This window comes from Sus scrofa, chromosome 14, assembly GCF_054392235.1.
Source record: "Sus scrofa isolate SSC_HxYL_T2T_F1_AM1 chromosome 14, Sscrofa_HxYL_maternal_Yorkshire_Landrace_v2.0, whole genome shotgun sequence".
NCBI lineage: Eukaryota > Metazoa > Chordata > Mammalia > Artiodactyla > Suidae > Sus > Sus scrofa.
In genome coordinates this window covers 147289017-147316938 of record NC_139396.1, presented here as the reverse complement: position 1 = coordinate 147316938, position 27922 = coordinate 147289017, and the positions used below count along the sequence as shown (strand labels likewise).

Here is a 27922-nt window from a genome sequence, read left to right as displayed (position 1 = left end):
GCATATGGAGGTTCCCAGGCTAGGGGTCGAATTGGAGCTGTAGCTGCCCGCCTTCACCAGAGCCACAGCAACGGGGATCCAAGCCGCGTCTGCAACCTATACCACAGCTCACGGCAACGCCGGATTGTTAACCCACTGAGCAAGGGCAGGGACTGAACCCGCAACCTCATGGTTCCCAGTTGGATTCGTTAACCACTGCGCCACGAAGGGAACGCCTGTGAGTCTGTTTTGCTCTATGCATTTGATTGTATTAGTTTTTAGATTTCATATAAAAGTGATAACATACAGCATCTGTCTTTTCATGGCGGACTCATTTCACTAAGCATTATATTCTCTAGGTCCATGCACATTGCTGCAAGTGGCTGAATTTTTAGTTTTTAACGGTTAAGTAATATTCCCTTGTGTATGTATATATGTGTATATACATACCTACATCTTCTTTTCCATTCACCTGCTGATGGGCACTAGAACTGCTTTCATATCTTGGCTATTGTAAGTAGTGTTGCCATGAAGACCGAGGTGCATGTCTCTTTTCCCATTCGTGTTTTTGCTTGTCCCGGATATATTATATATACCAAGGAGTAGAATTGCTGGATCCTATTAGTTCTATTTTAGTGTTTGGAGGAACCTCTGTGCTGTTTTCCACAGTGGCTGCACCAGTTTACCTTCTCACCGACAGTGTACTAGGATTCTTTTCTCCATATTTGTTATTTGTAGGCTCTTTGAAGACAGCCATTCTGACAGGTGTGAGGTGCTGTCTCATTGTGGTTTTGATTTGCATTTCTCTCATAGTTAGCATCTTTTCATGTGCCTATGAGCTCACCATATGTCTTCTTTGGAAAAGTGTCTATTCAGGTCTTCTGCCTGTTTTTTGCTTGTTCGTCTTATGGTAAGCTTATTTATTTTTGGCCTCGCCCGCAGCATGTGGAAGTTCCCGGGCCAGGGATCAAACCTGTACCACAGGCAGTGACCCAGAGCCACTGCAATGACAATGCTGGATCCTTAGCCTGCTGTGTCACAAGAGAACTCCAATTTTTTTTTTAATATGGAATCATGAGCTATTAATATATTTTCGACATCAGCCCCGTCAGTCATATTATTTTGCAAATATTTTCTCCTATTCTATAGGTTGTCTTTTTGTTTTGTTGATGACTTCCTTTGCTGTACCAAAGCTTTTACAGGAGCTTTTGTAATTAGGTCTCATTTGTTTATTCTTGCTTTTATTTCTTTGGCCTTAGGAAACAGATCCAAAAAAGTACTGATAGGATTTATGTCAGAGGGTGTTCTGCCTATGTTCTGGTCTAGGAGTTTTATGGATTCAGGTCTTACACTGAGGTCTTTAATCCATTTCGAGTTTATTTTTGTGCATGGTGTGAGGAGGTGTTCCCATCTCATTCTCTTACCTGTAGCTGTCAGAGCCCATGAGCCTCTGAGGCTCAGATTGGAATAATCACCCTGACAACAGGTTCCACTAAGCGGGCTTGAGCCTCTGTGCTGTGCCAAGGGCTTCTCTTTCATCCCGGCCACTTTACAGGGAGGTGCTACTGTCTCTTCTCTAGAGGAGGAAAGAAGGGTCAGGAAAATGAGGTCCTTACTCCTGGGCCTGCCACCTCTACAGCAGCAAACCCAGGACTCAAACCCCAGCCTTCTAATCCAGCTCAGTATGAGGCTCCCCCAGGAAGGAGGTCCTGTGAACTCCATGGGCCGGGACGGAGGTTGGCAGCAGGGCTGGTGCCCCCTGCAGCCCCCCGGGATCAGAGGCAGTGAGAGCCACCTGACTCTTTCCTGTGCAGGTGGAACCCCCCGAGGAAGCCGCCCCTGCGACAGATGCTCCGAGCGAGTCCGACCCCGACCGAGTATACCTGGACCTCACGCCCGTCAAGTCCTTCCTGCACGGCACCAGCGGGGCGCAGGCCCGGGCCCCCTCCCCGACGCCGCCCCAGCAGGACCTTCCGGTGGAGGCCCTCCCTGCAGACCCAGACCCCACCCCTGATGAGCCCCTTGCAAAGTCTCCAGAGAACCCTGAGTTGCAGGTACAGGCTGCCCCCAGCAGGTGAGCCGGCCTCCCTGTGCCGGGCCCTGGGCCAGCTGAGTCGTGCTTGCTTTCTCCCAAAGCAGGTGCAGCAGGAGAGTCTGGAACCTGAGGAGCCTTCCCCTAGGCCAACAGCCGTCAAAATCCAGACTGACCAGCAGAAAATCTCCATCCCACCAAGCTGCCCGGATGCTGTGGCCAATGCCCCAGCCGGGGCCAGCCCGCCTGTGAAGGACAAGTTGAAGGCAGCCAATGCAGGTGCCTATGCTAGATAAGAGCTGAATGTTGGCTTAGAGAAGTTAGCCTGCTTCCCTCCCTTTCAGATGAGGAAACAGAGGCTCAGAGAGGTGAAGGGACTTGCCTGAGGTCACACAGCAGAGAAAGGGTGGACCAAGTTGCCTCCTCTCTCCCTGCCAGGCAAGCCTGGTGTCCAACTCTAATCTGCCACCGAAGGCCTGGGTTCCACCTGAGCCTGTGGGGTGGGCTGGGACAGCTCGCATGGGCCAGTCTGGCTGACCCGGGGGTCCCCCCCGCCTCTCTGGCTCTGTAGAGATCAAGCTTGGCAAGAACAGGACAGAAGCCGAGGTGAAACGGTACACAGAGGAGAAGGAGAGGCTCGAGAAGAAGAAGGAAGAAATCCGGGGACACCTGGCTCAGCTCCGAAAGGAGAAACGGGAGCTGAAGGAGACCCTGTTAAAGTGTACAGGTAACGGGGTCCCCAGGCGAGGGACCTGGGCTCTCAGCGGGGGGGCGCGGGCAGAATCCAGATCAGCACACCTGGTCCGCAGCCCTGTCAGCCTTTGGCACAGGTGGATGCTCCCTGGTGCTGTCCTGCACCAGGACGTGCTGGAAAAGCTGATTCAAGGAGGAACTCTTAAATTAAATCTATGTGTTTAGATCTTAAATGTTTGATTCTCACTTAAACAAACACGTATTTCTTGGCCCGTCTTCGCCTTTTCCTGCACTCTGGGTCAGCGCTCACGCATTAACCACCCCTTTAATGCCTCCTTCTTAATCTCCCATCGTTTCTTTACACGTGTCTTAAGCTTTATTCATTTTAAAGAAATTCGAATCCTTGTAGATTATTTTCCACATCAGCCTCATATCATTTGTCAGCTGTTTCCCAGCAGCTTGTCTCTTGGAAGACCTTTCAGCTGCATTTGACTTAGTTTTTAGAGAGTGACTCTGTGCTCATTTAATATTTAAATTGCCATCTCGCACCTACAAGTATAAACAGTTTGGGGGCCTGGGAAACTTCTAACTTGACTGGTGGACAAAGGTCATGGGGGCACAAATTACATTAATATTATATCTTTATTGAGAGATAATCCACAGACTGTATGATGACCCATTTCCAGGGTACAACTCGATGGTTTTCAGTATATTCCGAGTTGTGCAGCTGTCCCCATGGTCAATTCTGGAACATTTTCATCACCCATACCTATTTCCCCTCAATCCTCCTATCCCCAGGCAACCACAGATCTTTCTGTTTGTAAATGTGTGCCCACTGGTTTTGGGGGTTCCGCAGTCTTGGCTGCTAGTGCCCAGAGGCCAGGAGACAATCACTGGGTTTCCTTTCCATCCAGCCAGGACCAGAGGGCAGGACTGAGACCCACTGCTGTGTTAGGCCCTAGGAAGCACCATGTGCCAGAAGGATTGGGGCAATTGTGTGGGGCAGGTTGAAACAGCCCAGCCTTCCTCCAAGGGTCATCCGTAAAGCTCCTCTCTCCCTTTGGGGTCATTGTTACAAGAGCAGATATCAAAACAATCTCTAAAGTCTCTAAGAGCCTCTGGGACTCAGGCCCTCTCGTGAAGGCTGAGCTCTTCCTCCGGGACCTTTGTGAGCGCTGACGCAGGCTCTGGGCTCCGGGGCTGCCCATCTGCTGATGCAGGACCTGGGCTTGGAGGCTGCCCACCCCACAGAGTGTGTGGGACCCAGAGCTGTGGTCCACGGCCACCCAGGGTCCTGTTTCAGCAGCGGTGGGTGCAAATCCTGCCTCCTCCCGGCGGGGCTTCTGGCCGAGGCTGTTCCTGCAGCCGGCTTCATTCTCTCTGCAGACAAGGAGGCAGTGGCCAGCCTGGAGCAGAAGCTGAAGGAGATGGATGAGGAGTGCAGGGTGGAGGAGCGCAGGCGCGTGGACCTGGAGCTCAGCATCGTGGAGGTGAAGGATAACCTGAAGAAGGCCGAGGCCGGGCCCGTGACGCTGGGCACCACCGTGGACACCACCCACCTGGAGAATGCCAGTCCCCGTGTGAGTCAGGGAGCCCCGTTCCTTGGTGCTGCGGGCCGGGCCTGCTGGATCGGACTCAGGGGACTGGGTCACACCTCCCTCCCCTTAACTCAGTCCTCGCTCTCTCCTGTCGCCATAGCCCAAAGCTGCCACCCCAACTCTGGCCCCGGACTGTACCCCAGTCAATGCTGCCACTGCGCTCAAGAACAGACCTCTGTCGGTCATGGTCACGGGCAAAGGCACCGTCCTCCAGAAAGCCAAGGTAAGGGGTCGCTCCTGGCCTCTGTCGGGCTCATGGGTGGACAGCAGCACTGTCACTGTGGTGGGGGCCTCCTTCTGACCCGGGTGGCCCTTTTCTGCTCCGAGTGAGGGCTCTGCTCTCAGTGGGATGAGGCAGGAGGAGGCCGGGTCTGGGGCTTGCCTGGGCCCTGGGCACCGACCCACCAGAAGGGTGCTTGCGCTCGGCTCCGACCTTACGAGTCAGCCCGAGGGCACAGAAAGCCCCGTACAGCCCACCACGTGCTGATCAGGAGATCGAGAGACAGGCCGGGGCCGCATGGTCCTCCCATTAAAAACACCCCAGTGACTCTGCAGGACTTCCGCCCTGAAAACTAAAGAGTGACTCAGTTCAGACAGGTGACTGATTTGCCTAAAGCTGCCCAGCCAGCTGGTGGCAAAGGCTCAAGAAGGGTAAACACGGAGCCGATGCCACTGCGGGGTTTTCCCGAGGGCCACAGAGACTGTGTGACAAACCCTGTGCTCATCTGTACGATGAAGCGCATGCCCAGAGCTGCTTGGGTTTGGGGTGGACTCTAGTTCCACCCCACTTACCTGCTTGAGATACTCTGAGGCACCAGTGACTAACTATCAAGTCCCTGAAGACCTCGAGCCACTGCTGCCTCCGTGCTGTGACAAACATCCCTCACCCCCCGCTCTCCGCCACACGAGGGACAGGTGCTCTGTGAAACAGTGGGACACACGCATGGAGGCAGAACCCTAATTGCTGCCCCTCTTCCCAGAGTCTTGTGTGTATACATAGGCTGCTACAGAAGATAACTAACTTGTCTCTTTGGGGCGGGGGGTGCTGCTGGGGTTTGCCTGGTACCCTAGGAATGGGAGAAGAAAGGAGCGAGTTAGGAAGCGAGCTTCATCGCCTGTCAACATGGACCTTGGGGACAATCCTGCTTCCTGACAGTCTTCGTTAGAGCAGCAGCTCTGTGGAAGGGTGAGTCTGGTTACAAGAAGAAGGAAGGACTGAGGTTCTGTGAATGGAGCGCCTCAGCGGAGAGGAGGCTCTCCCCCCTGCAGAGCCAAAGGAAGTAACACAACAATGAAAAGGCTTCTCTTTTTTTTTTTTTTTTTTTTTTTTGGAGACCTAAGTCTGGTGGTTGTAAAGAAGACATTGCTGTATTTAGGGGTATCCTGTGTTTTCTTCCTTGACGGTTTCATCAATTGCTTTATCAAGCTTTTTAAGTGAAAAGCTTCTGATGTTGAGACTTTGGTGGACGAGAAACCGAGGTAGCAGGGCCCTGCTGCGCTGATCACATGGCTCTGGTGATCCGGAAGAGGGAAACTCCTGGCTGTCATCGCCTATCCGGTCTTTGCGGTGCCGGGGGTTAAACCGTCCTTGTCTTCAACTGTGTAAAACCATCCGTGGTTTTTTGAGAAATTGCACGGGGAAAGATATTTGGGACACTGTTCCCAATAAATCAAGGACTTTTTCCCCATCCTAAAGCAAGCCTGAATCAATTGTGTTTTTTTAAAAAAAATTGTTTTGCTGTATTATATAGGAAAAAAAATGTTTAAAATCCTGTAATTTAGAACAGTGAAAAGTGTCTTTGGAGAGTTAACTGACTTTTTACATTATCATAGAAACAAGATTACCCTGTGTTTACAGATTGAGTCCTGTGGTGAGGCCATTTTTACAGAAGAGTTAGTTATTTAATATAATGCTCTCTTAGTCTCTGTTTTTTAAGTTGTCCTTAATGTCCAGGCCCTTTCCAAGAAAAAAAAAAGGGGGGTGAATTTTGTTTCGGGTGGTCTCTTTTCTTTAATGGGCAGTGCTGTTCTTTGTGCTGCCTGTCCTTCTCTTCCGATGGCGTTGTTAACACAGGTTGAAATGTGTCATCTGTCATCTCTGCCTCATTTCTGGGGGTTCTGAATCAGAGTTCTCTATAACACTGGTTCCTGAGAACTAAAGGTCTTTTGATTCTTATTGTCTAATCCCAGGGCATTTATTTCCTTTGTCATAAACACTTGGTGTCCCAAGTGGTGAGTTAGAGTTGATTTTTTTTTTAATAAAATGTTCGTTGTATTTTGGGTTTTCTCGTATTTCATGGGACGACTTGGACCAAGTCTGGGAGACTTCTCCTTCAAGGGGGAAACCTCATGGTTATTTACGCAGCGAACTACAAACTATGTGCAGTAAAAACTGGTGGAGCTATAAGGGGGGATCTTAGAAGGAAACTTTAAGCCTCCTTCAATCAAGCTGCGTAAGAAGATTTTAATACTGTAATTAATTAACACATGGGAAACATCTTCAGAAGCTGTCACCCACATAAATGACAAAATCAATACTCCTAGAAGTTAAACACACTCCTAAATAATTCTTGGGGGGGGGGAGCATATCAATACTTGAAAAGTTGCCTCAGTGGTAATAATTAAGAAAGTTCATAGTGTAAATATGCTCATTTTCCAAATGATAAAATCAAATTTCTAGCTCCTTGAAAAGAGGACAAATCCAATAAAAAATGTAGCTTAAGGCAATATTAAATGGTAGAACTAAAAAGGAGGCCTTAAGTACAGATACAAGACTTTTTAAATTACAAGAAAATACTATGAATATAGCAGATTGAAAGGTTGAGGACTATATGTGTTCCATTTTAGAAAGTTAGCATAGCTCTGATACCAAAATTCTAACACTTTGCAGAAGAAAAACTTAATCTTATTTTCAGACATAGATGAAAAAAAATCTTTATAATATTGGCAAATGAAATTCGGCAGCATTTAAAGAATCGGATATCGCAACCAAATAACATTCATCCAGGAAAATCAGAGGTGGTTCAACAACTGAAAATACGCTCATGGGTAATTTATCCTATTAACAGATTCACTGTGAAATAAACATCTTCTCAAAGGAAACAGAAACACAAGTCTCAACCCTCCTAATACACTCTTTGTAATCTAGGAATTAGATCACTTAGGGTTCCTTATCAAGTAACCCACAAAAAAATAACATGTCATGATGAAAAAGACCCTTCAAATCAAGAACCAGATACACACTCTTACCATTACTTTTTTAAAAAAACATCACTCTGGAGATCCTACACGATACAAAAATGACAAGAAGTAGTCTGGAACTTCAAGAGGAAGAGACAAAACGGTGAGTATGTGTAAATGCTATCTTTCTAGAAAAGCAAGAGACTCAAATAACCGTCAGGACCAGAGCATTTAGCAAGCTCGTTGAAATCATGACCATTCAGTGCAAAGATAAGATTTATGATCTACCTGCAATGTTTACGTTTTTCCAAGAAGAACATACGTCTATATTACATACATAATGAAGAGCCAGTTTCTTTGAAAAGAAAGAGAAAGGGTTGGCTGGGAAAAGCTCACCAAGGCCGTGTGGTTAGGAAGGCCCTCTGCCACTACTGGGACCCTGAAAGCACCGATCCCTCAACTGGCACCTTCACTAGAAACGGTAAAAAAAAAAGTTTCAAGGACTGAGACCTAAAAATAAAAAACAGTAAAGCCTTGAGTTTCCGTTGTGGCGCAGCCAAAACAAATCCAACTAGGAACCATGAGGTTGCGGGTTTGATCCCTGGCCTTGCTCAGTGGGTTAAGGATCTGACATTGCTGAGAGCTGTGGTGTAGGCCAGCAGCTACAGCTCCAATTCGACCCCTAGCCTGGGAACCTCCATATGCCGCTGGTGCAGCCTTTAAAAAGAAAAAAAAAAAAAAAAAAAAAAAAAAAAAAGGCCTTTGGTATGTAAGCCCAGGCCCCACAGTTTTGTGGGGTTTTTTAAAAATTTTTTTATAAAGTCCAATGAAAATGGGACATTCACATATCAGCCCTGAACCAGACAAAGCGCTTCCGCTATTAAATGATTAAACTGCTATGAATGCAAAGACAATGGAGTCATGTAAATTCTCTGCCATCACCTATCAGCATCTGCCAGGTGGACATGTGGCCCTTGCTCTGATGTCGCCTCTGCGAAGGCAAGAGTAGTAATAGGAATGAATATATCCCTTGAACACAAATGACTGACATGCACAGGGCTGGGCAGACTGGACTTTTTAACATCCAACAAAAACCATGATGAATTTTCACATGTTTTTCTTGCACCAGAAATCCTCAAGTTCTTAAAGCTAAACAGTGTTTAAATCAAGGTAGCACTGCATGCCTATAAAACATCACATTAAGTGTTTACATTAAAAATAAAAACAATGATAACAGGCTCTGGATTTAAGTCAGAACTCTGCAAAGGCTCCACTGAAAACCCAACTCCAAACACTACCACCCAGGGGGAGAACTGATTGTGAAATACCTTGTTCGCCAGAAAATATTCTGACTGTGCCTCTTGGCCATTTAGGTACAAATATTCCCATTAAATAACCAACTTTTTTTTCTTTTTAGGGCCGCACCTGTGGCATATGGAAGTTCCCAGTCTAGGGGTCGAATCAGAGCTGCAGCTGCCAGCCTACACCATAGCAACTCAGGATCCGAGCTGCATCTCTGACCTACACCACGACTCACAGTAACGCCGGATCCTTAACACACTATGTGAGGCCAAGGATCCAACCTGCTTCCTCATGGATGCTAGCTGGGTTCTTAACGAGCCAAGCCACAACAGGAACTCCCTAACAAACATTTCTTAAAATATGTCTTTAAAAACCAGGCACAAGAAGCAAAACTAAAACCTAGACAGCATACGATCTATGCCTAAAAAAGCAAAATCTCCCTAAATTTTCTTGTTCTGTATTAACTGAGTTTAAGAATTCTACTGATTTTTGCCCCACACAAGGGGAGTAAGACAAGCACCCAAGAAACCCCTCACAATGAGCTCTCCTAAGGAAACTCTCCAAAGCCCCCGGAAGGGAATGCTGCCAAGGCCAAGCCCAGCTCGCGGGGCCCCTGGAGACCAGGGGTGTTTGTACACTCAGCCCCTCCCCCACAGGCAAATAGCTGGTTAATCAGTCACCTTCCAGTCTGGGGCCTTTCTGTCTCTCCCACATGGAACCTGTCACCAGAACAAGTCAGATGTGCCACTCAAGCCCCTTTTCAAGCAAATGACTGCATCAAGGACATCTTTGGGCAAAGATGTGTTGAAAGGTCCATGCTTGATCCATCTTGAAACGCCATCCCGTCCCTTCCCGTCAGTGGTCTGAGGGACCCTCTCGTCACTGCCTTCTCTTGGGGCGTGACTGTCCCAGTGATGTTCTAGTTAGCATTTGCTGTGGGCAAAGGGAGCTTCAAACAGGCCATCAGAAGTCCCCGGGTTCCTCTGTTCCTCCTTGGGAGAGGCGGCAGGTCGCCCGCTCAGCAGGGCACAACCAGCTCAGCAGAGCATTTACTTACACGTGAAAAGCTGTCAAGGTCATCGTTAGGGGGTGAGGGCGGCTGCCACCGGCTTCCTGGGCAGCACTGTCTGCAGCTGGGCCCTCCCTTCCTCCTGGGTTGGGAAAGTGGGCAGCAGGGTTCTGGGCAGAGCTGGAGGCAGACGCTTAGAGGTCCCCGAGACAGGACACTCCTTTCAGTGCCCAGGGGGCCCGGGCTGCTGCCCTCCTTCAGGCTCTCCGCTGGAGCCCCGTGCCTTCGGGGCATCTCCTCTCAAGGCCCCTGGGAAAGACGTGAACTTTGAGGACACCAGGAGTGTCTGAGTCCTCGTCTCAACCCACGAGCAGCCTGATGGGCCCCATCCTGCCTCGCTCTCACTCCATTAGGCCAGCAGAACTGCCCCGTGTCACTCCCAGCCTTAGGAAGCCCGCCTCAGCCTGTGCCAGGAAACCTAGGGGTCCAAGGGGGCATCGTCCTCTAGCTGCTGTTCTAACTAAATTAGTGAATGCTGGCCCCCGGTGGGCCCAGATTGCTGCCCAACATAGAAGGCTGCTGTGTCCTCTCTCAAGTCCGCTTCTCTCCTCAAACCTCCACACCCCCCTCGTACTCACTCTCAAGAGTTCCTCCCAGTTCACTGAGCAAATAGAAACAAAGAACTCCCACCACCACATCTACCCACCCGCCTGCACCCGTGCCCGCATCCTCCGTCGTGGGGTGTGCCGGTGACCCTGGGTCCCCTGTGCTCCCACCCGACGCCTCCCTCCCTCACTGTGCATTCTCATTCATTAGAGTGTGCTCAGCAGCATCTCATATACTATAGGTCGTGCTTATCTGCTGTGTGTCTCCCTCACTAGCTCCACGATGGCAGAGATTCTCACTGTCCCGTTTCCTGCTCTGTTCCCCACATCTAGAACGGCATCTGGGATGTGGGAGGCACCCCCTTGTTTGCTGCATGAATGCACAAATGATTGAGCCTGCCCACTGAAGCCCTGGGTCCTCCCTCAGCTGCGGTCCTGGAGCTCAGGAGAACCCAGACCAGCACCCCGGCAGGAGCCCCACTCACAGCTCTCGCAGTGGGGGCCCTCCCGGCCATCCCGGCACTCGCAGCGGTAGCTCCCATTACGCAGGATACAGGTGCCCTCGTTCATGCACGGATTGGGTTTGCAGAGATTAACTGGCTGCTTGGCTTCTGCAAGGGAGGACGTGCCAGCAGGTGCAGCCTGGATCGGGCCCCAAGACCCTCCCCCCAGGAAGCCCAACACAGAGGCAAGGCCACAGGAGCGGAGTCTTATACATATTAATGTCACTGTGGGCCCCTGAGCCACAGCTGGGCACATGGTTGGGCCCCACACTGAGTGGCCAAAGACCTGACTTCCACCCAGCCTTCCTACACACATACAGACTCCTTCTCTTGGATGGGCCATGCACACAGCAGTGCTTACTATGATGAGGGCCACATACTTTTTTAAAGGTGAAAGGGGAGTTCCCTGGTGGCCAAGTGGTTAAGGAGTCAGCATTATCACTGCTGTGGCTCGGGTTCGATCCCTGGCCTGGGAACTTCTGCATTCTCAAGTTTGGGACAGGGTGCCTGTATTCAATGCTCTGCGCCTTAAACAGTGAGGTGTGCCTCCTGCAGGGTTTTGTGAGTGTGGGATGTAGCACACAACCTGGCAGGTGGAAGGCGCCTGGTAGCTGGGAGGAGCTGCCGTCCTTGTAATGAGGTAAAGGCTCGGGCTGAGGTCCCCCACCTTGGAGGGAGCCCCGAGGGTGCGGACCCCCACTCACCTCTGCATATCCACTCGATGAGCGTGTCCTGGTGATGGCTCAGGTCTTCGTAGGCCGCCACGTGGATCAGGGAGTCCCGGGGACCTGCGAGCCTCCGCAGTGCCTCCCTCAGGACAGGCCCCACGCCCACCACCAAGACAGAGACGCCGTTGTCCCTCAGCTTCTCAGCAGGGACAGCCGCGTCCTCCACCCCCTGCCCACCCGTGACCACTATCACAACCTTGGGGACACCCGGCCGGGCGCCCATCTGGACCGTCATCACCTTGTCATAGATGTGCAGCAAGGCTGTGCCTGCCGAGCCCGCCCCACCCAGGTAGGGGGCCTGGCTCAGGGCCCGCAGCACCGTGGCGCGGGTGGTGTGTGTGTCCAGCCCGAAGGCTGTCTGGACCTGGCCGCCATACACCACCAGGCCCATCTGCATCACGTCGGGGTTCACGTCGAACTGGAGGGTGCAGCTTCTCAGGAAACTCTGCATCCGGGCGAAGTTCTCGGGCCCCACCGAGGCCGAAGCATCCAACATGAAGACCAGGTCCAGCGGCCGGGCCCGGCAGCCTGCAGAACAGCAGAGTGGGCCTCAGGGGGTGGCCAAGCGGGGACTCTCTGGGGTGAGCCCATCTGCTGTCTGTCCACTGCAGGATCCACCCGCCACCCTCTGCGAGAGGTTAGCAGGATACAGGAATGCCCGGCTGGACGGCATTCCTAGCCTCCCTGGCAGCTGGGTGTGGCCACGTGACAAGTTCTATCTGATGGGATGTGACGGAAAGTAATCGTGCAATTTCCAAGTTTTGGCCTCAAAGGGAGGATGCTTGCCTTTCACTTCTCCTGCCCTCTTCCTGTGGTCTGAGAAATGGTGACCTTGGGGTTAGAGGTGGAAATACAAGACAGCGGAGCCACCCTGCTGGCCCAGGCTACTCACCTCTGTGACGTGAGAGGAATAAACACCCTACTATGTCAGCTGCCGAGCACCAGGGCTTCATCCACGCTCTGGTGGACGCACTACACCCAGGCACTAATAATACCGTGTGCACATCAAAATGCATCATACTGCCTACCCTCGATGGGCTGACAGGCATAAAACCAATGCACAGTTACAAACTGTGTGAGCAGCGGTGGAGGAAAAGAGCAAGGTGCTCTGAGAGGGACCAGCAGGGGTGGCTGGGGTTAGGGGCTGGGGGGTGCTTCCAGCTGGTGTGGCCCCCCCCTCCACCCCTCCAGGCAGGAGCCACAGAGAGGCCTGCAGGGGCTGGACCACAGCTCTCAGATGCCAGCGGAAGGAGTTCGGCTGTCATTCCAAGTGCAGAGGGGAGCCACTGGAATGGTGTCGAGTCTGGAGTAAGAGGCTCTCATTGATTCTTAAAAACCTCTCCAGCACAAGAGAAGTCTGAGAAACTGTCACAGCCAAGAAGAGTCTAAGAAAAAGGACATGAAGACTAAATATAGCGTGGTGCCAGGATGGGATCCTAGGAACAGAAAAAGGGCATTAAACAACTAAGGAAATCTGAATGAAGTGTAGACTTTAATAAATAACAGTGCATCCATTTGGTTTCATTTATTGTGACAACTGTACCTGGCTAACATCTTCTAAGAGGGACCCTGGGTGTGGAGTATCTGGGATAGACTCCTTACACAGTATACGATATACTGTTACAATTTTCCTGCAATTCTCAAATGTTTTTTAAAGAACCCCTCGGGCCGCCAAGGGGAAATGAGACCAGAGGGGCACAGTGGAGGTGGGCGGGTGGACACCTGTTCCTTGTCCCCGCCCACAGCAAAGTCTCACCTCCAGTGAGAGGGACAGCTGGGGCTGAGGAGCTGAATTCCACAGGCAACTTCCCACTTCCCACCTCTGCAGAGAAACCGGGGAGCCCTGCAGAAGAAGCGCTGCAGCTGCTACACCTCTGACCACAGGCCAGGCTCCTGCCCACGCGCATGTCCACCCCCCCAGGCAGAACTCTCCGGAAATCATGAAATCCACACGGGTGGTGCAACTGAACAGAGTAATGTCAGAACGCACCCCAGGGAGAAAGGCCAAGCATCGTCTCGTGACGGTTTTGTTCCACTCGTGTCTGCCTGTGGGCATGAGCATGTGCTGGAATGCATTTTTTTTCCTGTGGGCCACCAAAAAGAAACTGGGGCGCTGCTCTTTTAGAGCTTGCGTAGTAGATCCAGAGCTTGTTATCAACAGTGACCATAAAGGGCAATACCTACAATTCTGAGTGCTCACGCTGAGCTTACTCTGTACTAGGGAGGATGTTGCTTGTCGTACTTCATGCTCCCCAAGGCCCCTCTGGAGGTGCTACTGTTGGTAAGCTGAGAAGTTACTCCTTGCACGGGCTGGTACGTAAACAGATTGGGCTGTGGGTCCAGCCCCCAGCACTGGCCCTGGTTAAGTAGGAACCAAAAGGAGCCAGAGCCTGCCACAAACCTGCTGGCCGACAGCTGGTACCGGCATGGGTACTGGTCCTTACCTGGGTGTGGCTGGCTGCACAGGTGCCCCTGCAGCTTCGGGATTTGGTTGAACAGGTCCTGTGGGCCGGTGTAGACCATGACGCGCTCCGGGCTGCCCGTGATCTCCTCCAGCTCCGCCTGCACAGCCTCACTGCCCACACCCAGCAGGAGCAGCTCCCGGGCCCTCGCGAAAAGTGCCGGGCCGGCCACCTCGTCCTGCGAGCGCGCCTCAGTCATCAGGACCACCACCCTGCGGGGCCGGTCCTGACCCGTCCAGGCGGCGCTCCCGAAGCCGCGCTCTGCCACCTGCTGCAAGGCCCTGCCGGTCAGGGTGGGACCGCCGCCGAAGGGCACGCCGTCGAGACTCCGGACCAGGTCTGGCACGTCCAGGTACTCGCCCACGGGCACGGCCACTGCCAGCTTGGAATTGTAGTGGGCCACGCCCACGCGTGCCCGGGACGCCTCGCCCAGCACTGCCTGTGCAAACCGCTTCACAAAGGCCTTGGCCCGCTGGAAGCCCTCTGGGGTGGCGGCCGCCGAGCTGGCCAGTAGGAAGAGGATGTCCACTCTGCACTCCACGCTCAGCTTCGGGGCTGTCAGGACCGTAGCAGCTGTCAGGCTGTGGGGCCCACAGACCACTGTCCCACCCGGGTCGCCCAACCGCCACGTGGGGCCTGGGTTGCCTCCTGCCCAGGAGGGGGATGGGGCTGGACACAGTGCCCCCTGGCTGCCACCAAGCATCTCCACCTCTCACTACTTTTCCAAAAGAAAAATCTAACCTGTAAATTTTTTCCATTATGGTTAGTGCTTCCTATGTCCTCTTGGGGAAATCTTTTGTCTACCCCGAGATCACAAAGACAACACTCCTGTCTTTTCTTCCAGAAGCTTCAGAGCTTTGCCTTTTACATTGAAATCTATGATCCATCTGGAATTGCTTTCGTGTAGTTTGTGAGATAGGAGGTCAAGATATGTTTTTTTCCCATATAATCTCCTATTGACCCAGCACTACAGTTTTTAAAAAGGTATATAGAGAGTTCCCATGGTGGCTTGGGGGTTAAGAACCTGACTAGCATCCATGAGGATGTGGGTTTGATCCCTGGCCTCGTTCAGTGGGTTAGAAATCTGGTGTTGCTGTGAGCTGCAATGTAGGTTGCAGATGTGGCTTGGATCTGGCGTGGCTGTGGCTGTGGCTTAGGCTAGTGGCTACAGTCTGCTTTGACCCCTAGCCTGGGGACTTCCATATGCTGCGGTGCAGCCTTAAAAAGACCAAAAAAAAAAAAAAAAAAAAAAGTTATCATTTAACCAGGCCTGTCCTATGTGTGAAGTACTCTCTACATAAGTACTCATATACACAGTCTTATTTCAAATTCCCATAACCACAGGGGCCAAGTCAATTATAATCTTCATTTCACAGTTTTAAAACCAAAAGGAGTTGAGGTTCCTCACTCTTCTTGGAAGAGAGAAGGAGACTCTGCCACAGCCAGGACCCTGTTGGGCTGGCTCCAGCCTGCAGCTGGGCTCAATGATGCTCAAAGGTCAAGCAGCAGCCACTGTAAAGCTAAGAAGCCGGGAGTCGGGTCCCACCTAGGGCTCTACCACCTGAGACACATGTCCACAGAGCCCTCGGGGTCTCATTTGAGACATCAGATCAACGGTGAACTTAGGAAGCAGGTGGCACTAACTCTAGGTCCAGTTTCTACCTTGTAGCTGAGAGGGTGGCAGGTGAGAAGCAGGAGCATGGGCGCCACTGCTCCACAAAGGTCAGAGTCTGGGACGCCCCCCCTGCACACGTACCGCAGTCAGCCTCCCCTCTGAAGGCCGGTGGGCAGAGGCAGTGGTACCTGTCCGGTCCTTCTGGAACACACGTGCCTCCATTCTGGCATGGCTGCGAGTCACAGGGGCCTATCAGAGAGGGGCCTGTCAACAGCCTGGTGTGAAGGGATTTGGCCGCCCTGCCCACCAGGGCCCAGCCCCTTCCTCTCCCCAGATGCACTAGGAAAAGAGCCTCAACACGTGTAGCGAAGAGAAGGGAAACAAGAGAAGTGCGTAAGGGGGACAGGGCGTGGGTGGGAAGAGACGCTCAGTGGTGGGCTCAGTAGGGCCCTGTGTGAATTACCCAGGTCCAGTGGGATCTGGCTCCTGGCTTTGATACCGGGAACCTGTGTGATGGACTTAAAGTGTGTCCCTCCCCCAAATTTATGTGTAGGAGTCTGGACCCTCAATACTTTAAAAATATGATGCTATTACTTAGTCACATCACTGTAATTAAAGTGTATACTTTTGTAAAGGAGGAATTAGTGGAGTTAATTCTGGGCACTTAGGCCTGCAGTTCTGTCAGCTGGAGTTTGTGGAAACAACTGGGTGCTTGTAACACCACTAACAGTGGCCTTTCCCTGAGCAGCTACTATGGGCCCAGGTACTGTGCTAAGTCCTACGGGCATGATCTTGCTTCATGCATTCAACCAGATGAAGCAGACACTGTGAGTCCCCATGTCACAGACAGGAAGCTGAAACTCAACAAACAGTGAGTCCTGAAGGTCACAGACTCGGAAAGGGGCAGAGCTGGGACTCAAACCCAGGTCACGCAGGTTCCAAAACCCTAAGTCCTTGAGTTTTTATTTCTGAGCAGAAACAACCCCACCTTCAGTTCCTTCCATGTGTCAGAGGTCAGTAATGTTGAAACTTTAATATGAGATGCACATAAAGCCCTTCGCTGCTCTGCCTTCAGAGGGCAGGCTCCTGACCTCATCAGGCGTAGCAAATCCACACGAGGGCTGATGCCAACACACTCCAGTGCGAGTCTGTGCTCCTGGGTCCATGCGTGCACCAGACCCTGGGCGAGGAGCAGGGAGGGCCCACTGGGGAGCCCGGCTGAATGATCTTAATGGTTCTGACCGGTCCTCCTGTTTGCGTGGGACTCTGTGGCTGATGAAGCCCCCCAGGGAGCATCATCTATTGCACCGTCACCAGGATCCCAGGCAAGATACGCCCTATCATCCAGAGCAGGGAAATGGGGGTCCAGACATGGGGCAAACATTATCCCCATTTTACACAGGAGGAAAGTGAGGCTCAGGTGTCTCGCCCAGAGTCTGGAGCTGGATGTGAGGCTGTGTGCAAAGCTGGTGCTCAGGGCAAGCCCCTCTCTGCCTGTTGTCAACACAAGGCGACCTGGTTAAGGAAGTCATTCCAAAGCCTTCACCCCATCCTCGGTGAAAAAGCACCACTGAACAAGGGAGGGAGAAGTACGGTGTGAACACATCTCTCTGCCCTGGAGCTGGGCCCAACAACCCCCCTTTCTGCCCCAGGAGTCCAAATGCCCCTGGGAGCCAGCTGAGTCCCAGGGCCGGAAAGAAGAGGAGAAGCCAAGAGGCAGACTGTACCTGGGCAGGTAGTCCTGTAGCAGGTGGCAGGGTGAGATAAGAACACTCTCTTCCAGCTACAACCCAAGGAAGCAAATGGTAGAGATGAGAAGTTTAAGAGGAGAGGTGATTTAGAAACTCAGAGCTGACAGAGGATGCCGATGCAGAAGCGAGTCAAGAGACTTTTCTTTCTTGATTCTACCCCACCTTTACCTGCATGGAGAGTGGGAGGTGTTTCAAACTACTCAAAGGTAATTAAAAAAAAAAAAAAGATACTGTCAGTTGGTTATCATTTCAGAAGTTAAAGCAATCCATGTCCAATACTCTGAACTAGGGGAGCAGCTTTCTCTTACAAGTTCCTTTCTGGGCCCCACACGATGCAGCAGGTGCAGGAAGTACTGAGATTAGATAATAGGCAAGTTACGCTCCTTCTCTGGTCTCCAATTCCCTCTTCTACGCAGTCACTCTGTCTGTAGGTTTCAGCTGCTTTCCCCGGAACCTCAGCGGAGAGGGAAGGAGATGGTGTGTGCAGGGCTCCCCCAGTGCCTCAGCCCCCACCTCGAATGTGCTTTTTCTGGTTTGCACAACAAGTGTCCACACGAGGCTCCGCAGCTCAGGAGGGTTTGCAAACCACTCATCTCCACCTCTGAGGTCTATTTGATCGCCACCATTCCTATGCTGGCTTCCATACTCCAGCTGTCCCTATTGTCACCTCAAGTCCACAGCTACCTGAAGAGACAGTATCTCTTCCGGATGGGGAAATGGGTTCACAGGGCTGAGTTAAGTTGCCCAAAGCCACACGGCTATCAGAACGCAGCAGAGCTGGGATCCAAGACCCACCTCCAAAGCCCAGGCACCCTGCCCCCTGGGCCTCCCTGCTCTCCTAAGTCTGTAGGGCAATGGGGCGGCTGCAGCAGGAAGGGCTCCTTGTCCCTTGGGCAGAAAGTCTGCCCTCTTGGCTGGTGGCAGCTCTAAAGATGGCGTCATCTAAGGAGACTCTCTGGTCCTTGGCCACAAAGTTCTCTAAAACTTTCTGAGAGGGTGTCTCGTAGTGAGACTCCAGCCAGGGCTGCCCACCTGAGGGCCAGGTGAGCTCAATGGGCTCACCTGAGGGCAGGGTCTTTCCTGAGGCAAAACATCCACTCGGGATAAAAGCCAAGTCTATGAAGGACTCAAGGGGTGGCTGACATCAACTTGACCGAGCCACCAGCTCATTACCGAGGACTCTTCTCCCCCTCTGCATCTACTCCCAGTGGCCTCATAAAATGACGTGTCCTAGCCCAGAAAGCTCCACAGGCCCTGCCCTCCCCACCCAAGCCTGTACAGGGAGCCAGCCTTGAGCAAACACTGTCCACAGGCCATGGCCTGTACTCAGCTAGTCCTCCACCTCCATCAGGTCTGGACTCAGATGCCACATGCTGCGCAAGGCCTTCCCTGTCACAAAACCACAACCCCAGCCTGCGTTCTTTCCCGACAGCACTTAGCACCACCTAAGAGCTCACTTAGGTATTCACTGTGTTTATGGCTGCCTCTTGCTCTCCAGGGCGGATTTGTTTGTGAGGTGCTCATGCAGAATCCCCAGGACCTGGGGAAGTTCTGTGAGCTTAGAAGAGCCTATTTCTTTTTCTTTCTTTTCTGTTTGTGCTCACCCTGAGGCATATGAAGTTCCCAGACTAGGGATCAGCTCTGAGCTGCAATGGAAACCTACGCCACAGCTGTGGCAATACCAGACCCTTATCCCACTGTGCCGGGCTGGGGGTCGAACCTGAGTCCCAGCGCTCCCAAGACACCACTGATCCCATTGTGCCACAGTGGGAATTCCCTGTATTTCTTGAATGAGGGGATTGATGAAAAGCTTACAATATGCATTATTCTAGGAGCCCGCAGTCTCAGTGCGTTCTACATATTAACTCTTGTGTGCTCCCACCAATCCTGGGGCAGGTCCTGTTATCACCCCCTTTCTAAATATAGAGATAGACAGCAGGGCCTTCCCAGCTCATTAGCAGTGGCGCCTCCAGGGTCTGAGCACAAAGCCATGACGTGTACTCGATCCCCCAGCCTCTCCCAGGGCTCCTGGCTCTGGATGCCTCTGGATGGTTCCCACATCTTTCAAGTCTGCTCAGGTAGCCCCTTTCTCCATGATGGGCAGCACCTGGAAGGCTCTCTCTGGAGTCATGAGTCACCGTGCCATCTCCTTGTTGCCTGCCCACTGTGTGGCTCAGAGTGGGCATTTACACGTGTTCACCAAGGAATGAAGAACTACCTCCTTTCACTTAAAAGCTCAGGTTCAGAGAGAGCCTCTAGCAGCCCCCAACATGGCTCGAGGCCCCACTTCCTGTGACCCAATGCAGGGCACAGCTCTTCCCTGCTGGGATGGCGTTTGGACTCTGCATCGGCCCAGCACGGCCCCCATGGCTTCTCGGCCAATCCACTTATTGCTGTGTGCGTGCTCTGATCTTACTGCTGAGGCCAGGCCCAGGGGCCAAGGTGCAGCTCGTTCAAACGTGACCTTGGCCCTCCAGAAAGGATGACAGGGCGGGGTCACCAGGCACTGACCAGGTGGCATGTTGGAGGTGGTCTGGAAAAGTGCCAGGGTTGCGGCAGCGGGCGGGGGGGAGGGGTGTCCGGATTAGCAGGGCAGTGGCTGACAGCCAGGCAGCAGGTGCCCCTTGAATGCCTGAGCTCCATCCTGAATCCAGCAGCCCCCACGGCCTCCACAACTGGAATTCATCAAGGATCTTGAGCCACTTGCCTCACTCAGCCCCTACAAATATGGAAACTGGTGCTCAGAGGAACCAAATTACCAGACCACTGTCCCAAAGCCAGACCACTTCTCTGTGGGACCAGCTTTCGGCTGACTTACCAGCCTTCCAGAATGGCCGTGACTCTGCCCCCATCACTCACCCTGGGCGCCTAGGGGGTATGTCTACAAGACTGTGACAATGAGTCACTGGGACCCTGCCTGTGTCCCAGAGCTCTGTGCCTGGCTTCCTCCCAGGTCTCCTCCGATCCTTGTCACATGCTCCATGGCTGTAGCTCACAAGGACTCAGCCATCCCTGCCCAGGCTGTGCCCTCAGGCTCTGGCCCCAGACCTTTGGACGAACCTGGAGAAGGGACAGAGTGCAGCCAGCACAGCGTCGGTCCCCCGAGATCCTCTCCAGCATGGGGCGTGGCCGGCAAGCTCCCTGACCGTCTCCAGTGTCTTGCGCTCACAGGGGTGAGGCTGGACCTTGCAGTCTGTGTCCGCCGCGCATGGACGAGATGGGAAAGACAGGGTTATGCCTTCTGTGCGACCTGTGGCTGCACCACCCTCAGCCCTGGTTCCTGCTGCGCAGAGCACTCGGGGGAGGGGCAGCCAGTCTCCGAGCATCTCCTCTGCGCAGGCCCCACCCCACCCAGCTCTTCCATCCTGTGAGCACGTGAATGTTTTATATGAAACACTTCACTCTAGCTCCTGGGGGGACCCTCACAAAGATGACTATGAGTACAGGGGTCTCGCCCCCAGATGGAGCCCTCCCTGTGCTGACCATGACAGGGGAGCTGGCTCGTCTTCCCAAGCAAGAGATACAGGCATGGGAGCCCCACCAGATCTGGGCCCTGAGACCTGAGCCTCTCTACCCTATGAGACAAGCTCAGAATTTCCAGCCAAGGACCCCATAGAGCCTGACACAGGGGGGAAGAATGGAGCAGAGGGCCCCAGGGCCAAGTTGCAGGGGCCCGTTCCTCTTGCCCTTCCTCTCTGGGGAGTCTCCTGAGTCCTGACCTCTGGCCTTGGGGACCCTTCCCCACCCCCACCCCACATCTGTGTGGGCAAGGCCACTCCTTCCAGCTTCTTACTCACCTGGAGAGGTGATGGTACAGATGGCAGAGCTGCTGAGGCTGCTGAAGAGGCCGTTGGCGGCGTCCTCCACCTGCTCGGCCATCAGCACGTGCTGCTCCGTTGGCTCACTGGCCAGAATGTGCAGCTCCTCCCACCTGTGCCCCGGCCCCAGCGGAGAAGTCACTATAGCTCACTGGCTGGCACTCCTGCCCACCCCCTCCCAGATGCTGGGCTCCTCAGAGACAGCCCCTGCCACCCACTGATGCAGGAGCCACTTTGCTGCGAGCTCAGCCCTCTAGGATGCAGGTAAGGGCTAGAAGTGGGCCAGAGAAAGACCTCAAGGACACTCAGCTACGGGTCGTGATGTGCACAAGCTATAGTGGACGGATTTCCTCGGAGGATAGCCTCGCACTTGGGCTCTTATCTAAGACACAGTCCCAACAGATCTAGCTGTCTGGTTTTGGAATCCATAGCTGGTGAGAAAAATTTAACCAGAAAGGAAATGAAGGCAAGTGGTTCTAGGTGACTGCACGGGAAGAACACACAGGAACAGCTAGTAATCCCAAGCAGTGGAAAGAGCTCAAAGGCCAGCGAGCGACGTGGGACCTCTAGAGGAGGCAGCTGGCAGACTTCGACAGCCAGAGGGCACTGCTGGCACCCAGAACAGAAACAGTGTGTGGGTTATCCTCCCCTCAGGCAGGAAGAAAGGGTTAAATGATGGTGAGAAACCTGTTCTTACGAAGACAAGACAGTCAGTAATGCATATGGCATCCTGCCCTTCAAAAATTCACCAAAACAGACCAAGGTTTGGCAATATGGCAAAACCCTCATGTATCTCCAGACTCCCTTATGTAAAACTCTCCATTCTCTGAAGCCACCTTTTGCCCAGTACCTAGGACAGCGCCTGGAACACCCAAGGGGCTTCTCAGTTCCCAGCTCACATTAGCATTGGGTGGGCAGCTCCCCGGGCCCCCAAAGAGACCTTTTTAAAAGCTCCCTGGGTAATTCAGATGCTCAGCCAGAGGTGAGACCATCAGAGAAGCGGCTCAATATACACTAAAGGAGTCTGAAGCAGCAGCAGGCTTTACTCTCAGGCAGAGCCTCATGCTGCCCGCTGCAGTGGTTCTCAGACTTGGGCGGGCATCAGAATCACCGAGGGCCAGAAGACACAGACTGAGCCTCCTTGCACTCGAGAGTTTTGGATTTGATGGACAGCGGCCCACGTGTGTGCATTTCTCACAAGCTCCCAGGTGATGCTGATACTGCTGGTCCGAGGAACACACTTGGAAAACCTCTGGTCGACAGCAGGCTGGCCTCTTGCTAACGGTGGGGGGAGGGATCAGGTGGGCCTGGGAGCCCAGCAGGCTTCCTCAGAGGCTTCCTGTGTCTGCAGCTCAGCCCTTCAGATCTGGGCGATGGCTCCTCTCTCCTGGGCAATAGCTTCTTAACTTCTCTAAGCCAGGGATGCTCAAAGGATGCCAGAGCAGTCCCCAAACTGTTTCACCCTGATTCAGAATCTGATAAGCACAGACAACAGCATTTAGAAACTAATTGTATGGCAACTTATCAGAGTCACTGCATGTCTCTTGGGTCAAATAATAAGCATCTGAGCTTCTATTTTGTCTTTTTTTTTTTTTTTTTTTTTTGTCGTCACATCTATGGCATGTGGAAGTTCCTGGGCCAGGGACTGAATCCGAGGTGCAACTGTGACCTATGATCCTTAACCCACTGTGCTGGGCTGGGGAATTGATCCTGAGCCTCAGCAGCAACCCAAGCCACCACAGAGACAACGCTGGATCCTTAGCCCACTGTGCCACAGTGGGAACTCCAATTTTGTCTGTTTTTTGTAGTTCGAGAAGCACTAGTCCAGCTAGTAGTTGAAGAAAAAGCCCAGGCACAGGCCAGTATTTCCACCCTGTAGTAGATTCCATCCTCCGTGACAAACCTTTGGGCAACCACTATATGCAAGGCCCTCTTTTCAGCACTGCGTGGGGACGAGGGGGGGCAGGGAGCCGTGAAGCAATGTCCCCTCTCCTCTCTCAAAGGGCTTAGATTCCTTATATCTGAGGACACAGAAAGAGCCAACGATAACGCAGCGTGTGTTTAATACCAACCTACTGGCAGTGCCAACAATGACAGCAGTGGTCACCACTGCCACCAGGACACAGCACAGTGCAGGACAGCCCTGCAGTACCTGCAATCTCAGATGCCTCCTCTCATCTTCCTCTTTCTGACCTGGACATGCTGGTCCCTGGTCGTCCTCTCATGCTGCTCTCTCCCTCCAGGCGATCTTATTCAGGCTTTAAATACCATCCTCAATTTCAGTCTCAAGGCCTGTCCTTTCTCCTGGGTTCTCTTATATCCACCTCCCTGCTCAGCTTTTCTACTCAGAAGGGGCTGACACAGAACTCCGTTTGCCTTCTTCCTCTCCTGGTCTTTCCCATTTCAATAAAGAGCACCAGCGTTCATGCTGGGGCTCAGGCCAAAAGCTTCGATTCTCCTCTCAATACACCCACATCCAGGAAGCTGGTCATGCCACTGGTCTGCCTTGTCCAATAGCCAACCACGCCTCAGCAGGGTCACAGCTGCTTCCCTACTACAAGCCACCATCACCTTGCATGTGAGCTGCTCCCAAGCCTCCTAACGAGAGTCTCCACTTCCCCTCTTACTGTTTCTCCCTCTGCCCCATCCACCAGCCTATTCTCTACCTGGCAGCCAGCGTGATCTTCTAAAAATGTAAGCTAATTCATGGAATCTCCCTGCTCCAAAGCCCCTAAAGATTTCCCAGACGACTCACAACAAACTTCCAAGTCTCTACAGGAACTCACATGTCTCTAGACCTGGCTCCTCTTCTACCTTATTTCTTGCCATTCACCTCTTGCTTGCTGGGCTCCAGCCACTCCCTGGCTGTCTTACTGTTTCTCTAATACACGAAGCTAGCTGCTCCTGCCTCAGGGCCTTTGCACGTGCCATTTGCCTATCTTGCCTCCTCTTTTCCCTGTTTTCTGGAAGGCTTGTTCCTCACTTCACTTGAGTTTCTGCTCAAAAAACCAACTCCTCAAAAGAGCCTTGCCAGAACCCCCTGTCTGAAATAGCTGTCCTAGAGTTCCCGTTGTGGCTCAGCAGGTTATGGACCCGACATGGTCTCTGAAGATTCGGGTTCAATCCCAGCCCTTCCTTGGTAGGTTAAGGATCCAGTGTTGCTGCAAGCTGCAGCATAGGGCACAGCTGCAGCTCTGATTTGACCCCTGGCCCAGGAATGTCCATATGCTGCAGGTGTGGCTGTAAAAAGACAAAAAACAAAATAGCTGTCCTCCCATGCCCACCACTCTGTAACCTCTTACCAATTTTATTTTTGTCCTTTGTATTTTATTTCCACCTGAAATTGTATTACTTATTTATTCCTTCACTTTCTTGTTATCTAGTTCCTTTCTTAGAACAGAAGCTCCAGGAGGGCAGAGTTCTGTATTGTCTCTGCACCCTGAGAACTAGAATAGTGTTTGGTGCAAGGAAGACAACTGATGTTTACTGATTGAGAGAATAAAAAACGCAGTTGGTCCTCCCTATCTGGGTTCCACATCCACCGATATGGGGGGCAACTAAGGGACATAAGCATCCGAGGGTTTTGGTGTCTATGGCAGCCCTCTTTGAATACCAAGGAACAACCACACTAAAAGTCACAGAGATTTCTACGTAAAGGCGAGGTGCCCAGACAGGAGTCACTTCACTTGATCCCCACAATGACAGCCCCAAAGGTCACCTCCATTTTTAGGGCTGAGAGCATTGAGGACCTGTGCCCCCTCTCTTCTAGGAAGGCCTATTTCAGCATCTGGAGAAATGGAATTAGAGAAGGGGGCAGCCAGGCATGGACCCCGACTCTCCTGGTCTCAGGAGTGGGTCTGGGACGCAGACTAAGCAGAGCACATTCTTGGATTATTCAACCTGAAACTGGGGAAATGAGTCTTTGTTTCTCATGGCAAGATGTGAGCTGGGGTGCTGTCCACACCCACAGTCCCAGCTTCCTGAGAGAACCAGGCTGAGCAAACGGCACAGACAATGCAACTGGGGGTAGAAAGAATATTAATGGCACTGAAGTCCCTGACCCACTCAGTGCAGTGAGGTGTGTCCATGAATTTCAACCTCTGTCTAAATAAAGTTTCTGGCATGTGAAATCAACCATCTGGACTAAATTAAAGATGATGCAAACTCAGACTCACAAAGACTTGGAGCTCCCCGTGCGCAGGCGACAGACGATATGGCAAAGCAAGGGAAACACAGATCCTGGAAGGACCAGGATGGCTTTCCAGCTCCCCTCTTTTCTGTGGCTATGAAGTCCCCAGGCTGACCCAGAGGGCTGACCCAGGGTGACCAAGTCTCTTACCTGGGGAAGCGGACCCCCACGGCAAACACAGTGACATCCCTTTGCTTCAGCTGCTCGGCAGGCTCGGCCACGTGCCCTTGGGACCTCCCGTCGGTGACGATGAGGAGGACCTGGGGCACAGAGGCATTTCTGCCCCCAGGGAACCCTTTGCGGAGAAGGTACTTCAGAGCAAGGCCTGTCTCTGTGCGCCCTCCTCTGAGCTCACCGAGAAGGAAAAAGCAAAGAATGAGTCAGTCCTCCAGCGGTGAAGGTGGAATGAGAGCCTGAAATGACACTTCTCCCAGGAGAGGCTCAAAGGGACAATTCCAGCAATGAGATGTCACCCCCTCCCCATCTAAACCATAGCAAGGCAAAGAGAAATGGAGTTTTCCCCTGGACACTCACTGCCCAGCTGTTGTATTATGCAATAATGCCATTCTTGCTGTGTGTATTTGCTTTCTCTCCCCACGGATGTCTGGAGGACAATTCCCACCCCATCTAACACCCAGCCCCTAGCCCCCAGCCCTGTGCCACGCCCTTCTTGTTATAGGTCAACATGTCCCGAGGTGGGAAAGCAGGTAACTGAGCTGCCTAAGAATCCGTGAACGTGAAGGACAGAGCTTTCATATAAGGTCTGATGAGGGTCCTTTCCATGATCAGGCCTTTCCGGCCCACTTCCAAGTTCAGGGTTGGGTGCTGAAAGGCTGAATCATTTGACTACTTTCACATCAGGGCAGGTGAAGACGGTCCCGTCTCATCAGGATGCCAAGATGCTCTAATGCTCACAGCCCAGTCACAAAGACTGTTGCCTGAGCCTGGGATCCTAGTGCAGAATCCCTACTAAATCCTGCCACAGAATGCTGGTGGACAAGTCCTCAAAGGGAGGCCTGCCAGCTCTGGGTGTCGACTGGGCAGAAAAGAAGGACTCACCACAATAGATTTTAGGCAAATCTGTCCATGGACGGTAGCCGAGGAGGAATCCCCTGCTCAGAGACCAGTAACACTAACTGCTCTTATTAACTGTGCACTGGCCATGTGCCTGGCACCACTGTGCTGTGAGAGAGTGTGTGTGTGTGTGAAGGTACTTGGCTCACACCATTCTCAGCACAGCTCTGAGATACATGAGTCCAGAGAGAGGTCACACAGATCGTGAGTGGTGGAGCCAGGACTCGACCCCTGAGCCCTCCACTTCCAGAGCCCAAGTTCCTAACCATCGCATTACACGGCCTGTCCAGTCACCTGCCTCACCAGGTAAGGGGAGGTGAGAACTGGAGTTTAAACCCAGCCAGGCTGATTCCAAAGCCAGTGGTCATTTCCTCTCCAGGGGCCAGCAAATTACAGCCTGTGGGCCAAATGGGCATGAAAACGGGGGCCCGTTCATTTATGTACTAGCGATGCTGAGACCACGTGGCGGCAAAGCTTTAAAATATTTGTTCTATGGCTCCTTGCTGAAAAGACTTGCTGACCCCTACTCTGTAGTTCTGCCTAAATTGTCACAAAACCCCACTCACCAAAAGCGGGCGCTCCGGGCGCCTTCCTCCTGGCACTCTCCCCATGGCTCTGGCTGAGGCCCTGCATCCTTACCTATTTCCCAGCTAGGCTTTGCCTTCTCTCCTCAAAACAGCGCCCTTCCCCACCCATCCAAATAGTACTTCTTTCCTAGGGGTTCAAAGCTTCGGGATCGGAGAAAAAGCGCTTGTGGTCCCCAAATCCCTCGGTCCCTCCAGAGGTATGCTTTGATTTTCCCTTTCAATCCAGATTTTCCGAGTGGGTCTGGGCCCCCCTCTTCATAGCCACCAGCCTGTGGTCAGAGGGAAATTTAATTTCAAGGACATGAGGGACCAGGCCACAGGTCCACTGGGGCATCCACACCCCACATGCCTCGGCACACAAATGCCTGGGCCGCCCACCCTCTCCACCCCTGCACCTGACCTGCTCACCTCTGACCCTGACCGACCAAGCTCAGGTAAGAGTCCTGCCAGCTCCTGGACCCTGGGAAAGGAGAAGAAACCCCACTCCCTCCACTTTCTTTATTCCGTGCAGTGTTTCTAGCTGAGTCTGTTCTGAGCTCAGTGTCTGGCTCCAGACCCGGATGTCTGAAGCCAGAAGATGTTTCTAATTTCTCTCCAACAGGACTAAACTAGGCAGAGAGTGAAGGCTCACAGACAGGCTGCTGTTTATGTCTGCTGACAGCAACACACGGACTGGAAGGACAAGGACACAGATCCCAGAGCTGTGACATACCGGCCAGCTGAGCTGGGCAAAGTCACGTAACCAGAGACTCCTGTAACACCTGCTAAAGTAGGGAACCTAACAGAATGCTGGGCCC

The 27922-nt window shown here is 52.5% G+C and overlaps 2 protein-coding genes across 64 annotated transcripts in view; one reads left to right on the top strand and one right to left on the bottom strand.

The window, feature by feature from the left end:
* The window catches only part of AFAP1L2 (actin filament associated protein 1 like 2), a 127239-nt gene extending 120662 nt beyond the window's left edge, over positions 1 to 6577 (top strand). For 13 of the 21 annotated variants that reach the window (XM_084994391.1, XM_084994389.1, XM_084994400.1 and 10 more), the window contains 6 exons: positions 1794 to 2033; positions 2116 to 2290; positions 2583 to 2738; positions 4091 to 4284; positions 4403 to 4525; positions 5374 to 6577. In XM_084994391.1, the coding sequence (XP_084850517.1) occupies positions 1794 to 2033; positions 2116 to 2290; positions 2583 to 2738; positions 4091 to 4284; positions 4403 to 4525; positions 5374 to 5400 (915 nt within the window). In that variant the 3' untranslated portion in view covers positions 5401 to 6577. Of the gene's footprint in view, positions 1 to 18; positions 2034 to 2115; positions 2291 to 2582; positions 2739 to 4090; positions 4285 to 4402; positions 4526 to 5373 lie in introns of those variants that run through there. The other 8 variants (XM_084994401.1, XM_084994404.1, XM_084994395.1 and 5 more) reach the window with 2 other exon arrangements.
* Positions 1135 to 27922, bottom strand: part of VWA2 (von Willebrand factor A domain containing 2) — a 56049-nt gene continuing 29261 nt past the window's right edge. For 10 of the 43 annotated variants that reach the window (XM_084994426.1, XM_084994433.1, XM_084994428.1 and 7 more), the window contains 9 exons: positions 25615 to 25809; positions 21255 to 21388; positions 20518 to 20650; positions 17434 to 17489; positions 15848 to 15955; positions 14074 to 14646; positions 11606 to 12157; positions 10884 to 11009; positions 8542 to 10102 (listed from right to left, as the gene is read on the bottom strand). In XM_084994426.1, coding sequence (XP_084850552.1) covers positions 10017 to 10102; positions 10884 to 11009; positions 11606 to 12157; positions 14074 to 14646; positions 15848 to 15955; positions 17434 to 17489; positions 20518 to 20650; positions 21255 to 21388; positions 25615 to 25809 — 1963 coding nt within the window. In that variant the 3' untranslated portion in view covers positions 8542 to 10016. Of the gene's footprint in view, positions 1556 to 7220; positions 8165 to 8541; positions 10103 to 10883; positions 11010 to 11605; positions 13036 to 13104; positions 13676 to 14073; positions 14647 to 15847; positions 15956 to 17433; positions 17490 to 20517; positions 20651 to 21254; positions 21389 to 25614; positions 25810 to 27922 lie in introns of those variants that run through there. The other 33 variants (XM_084994430.1, XM_084994429.1, XM_084994442.1 and 30 more) reach the window with 20 other exon arrangements.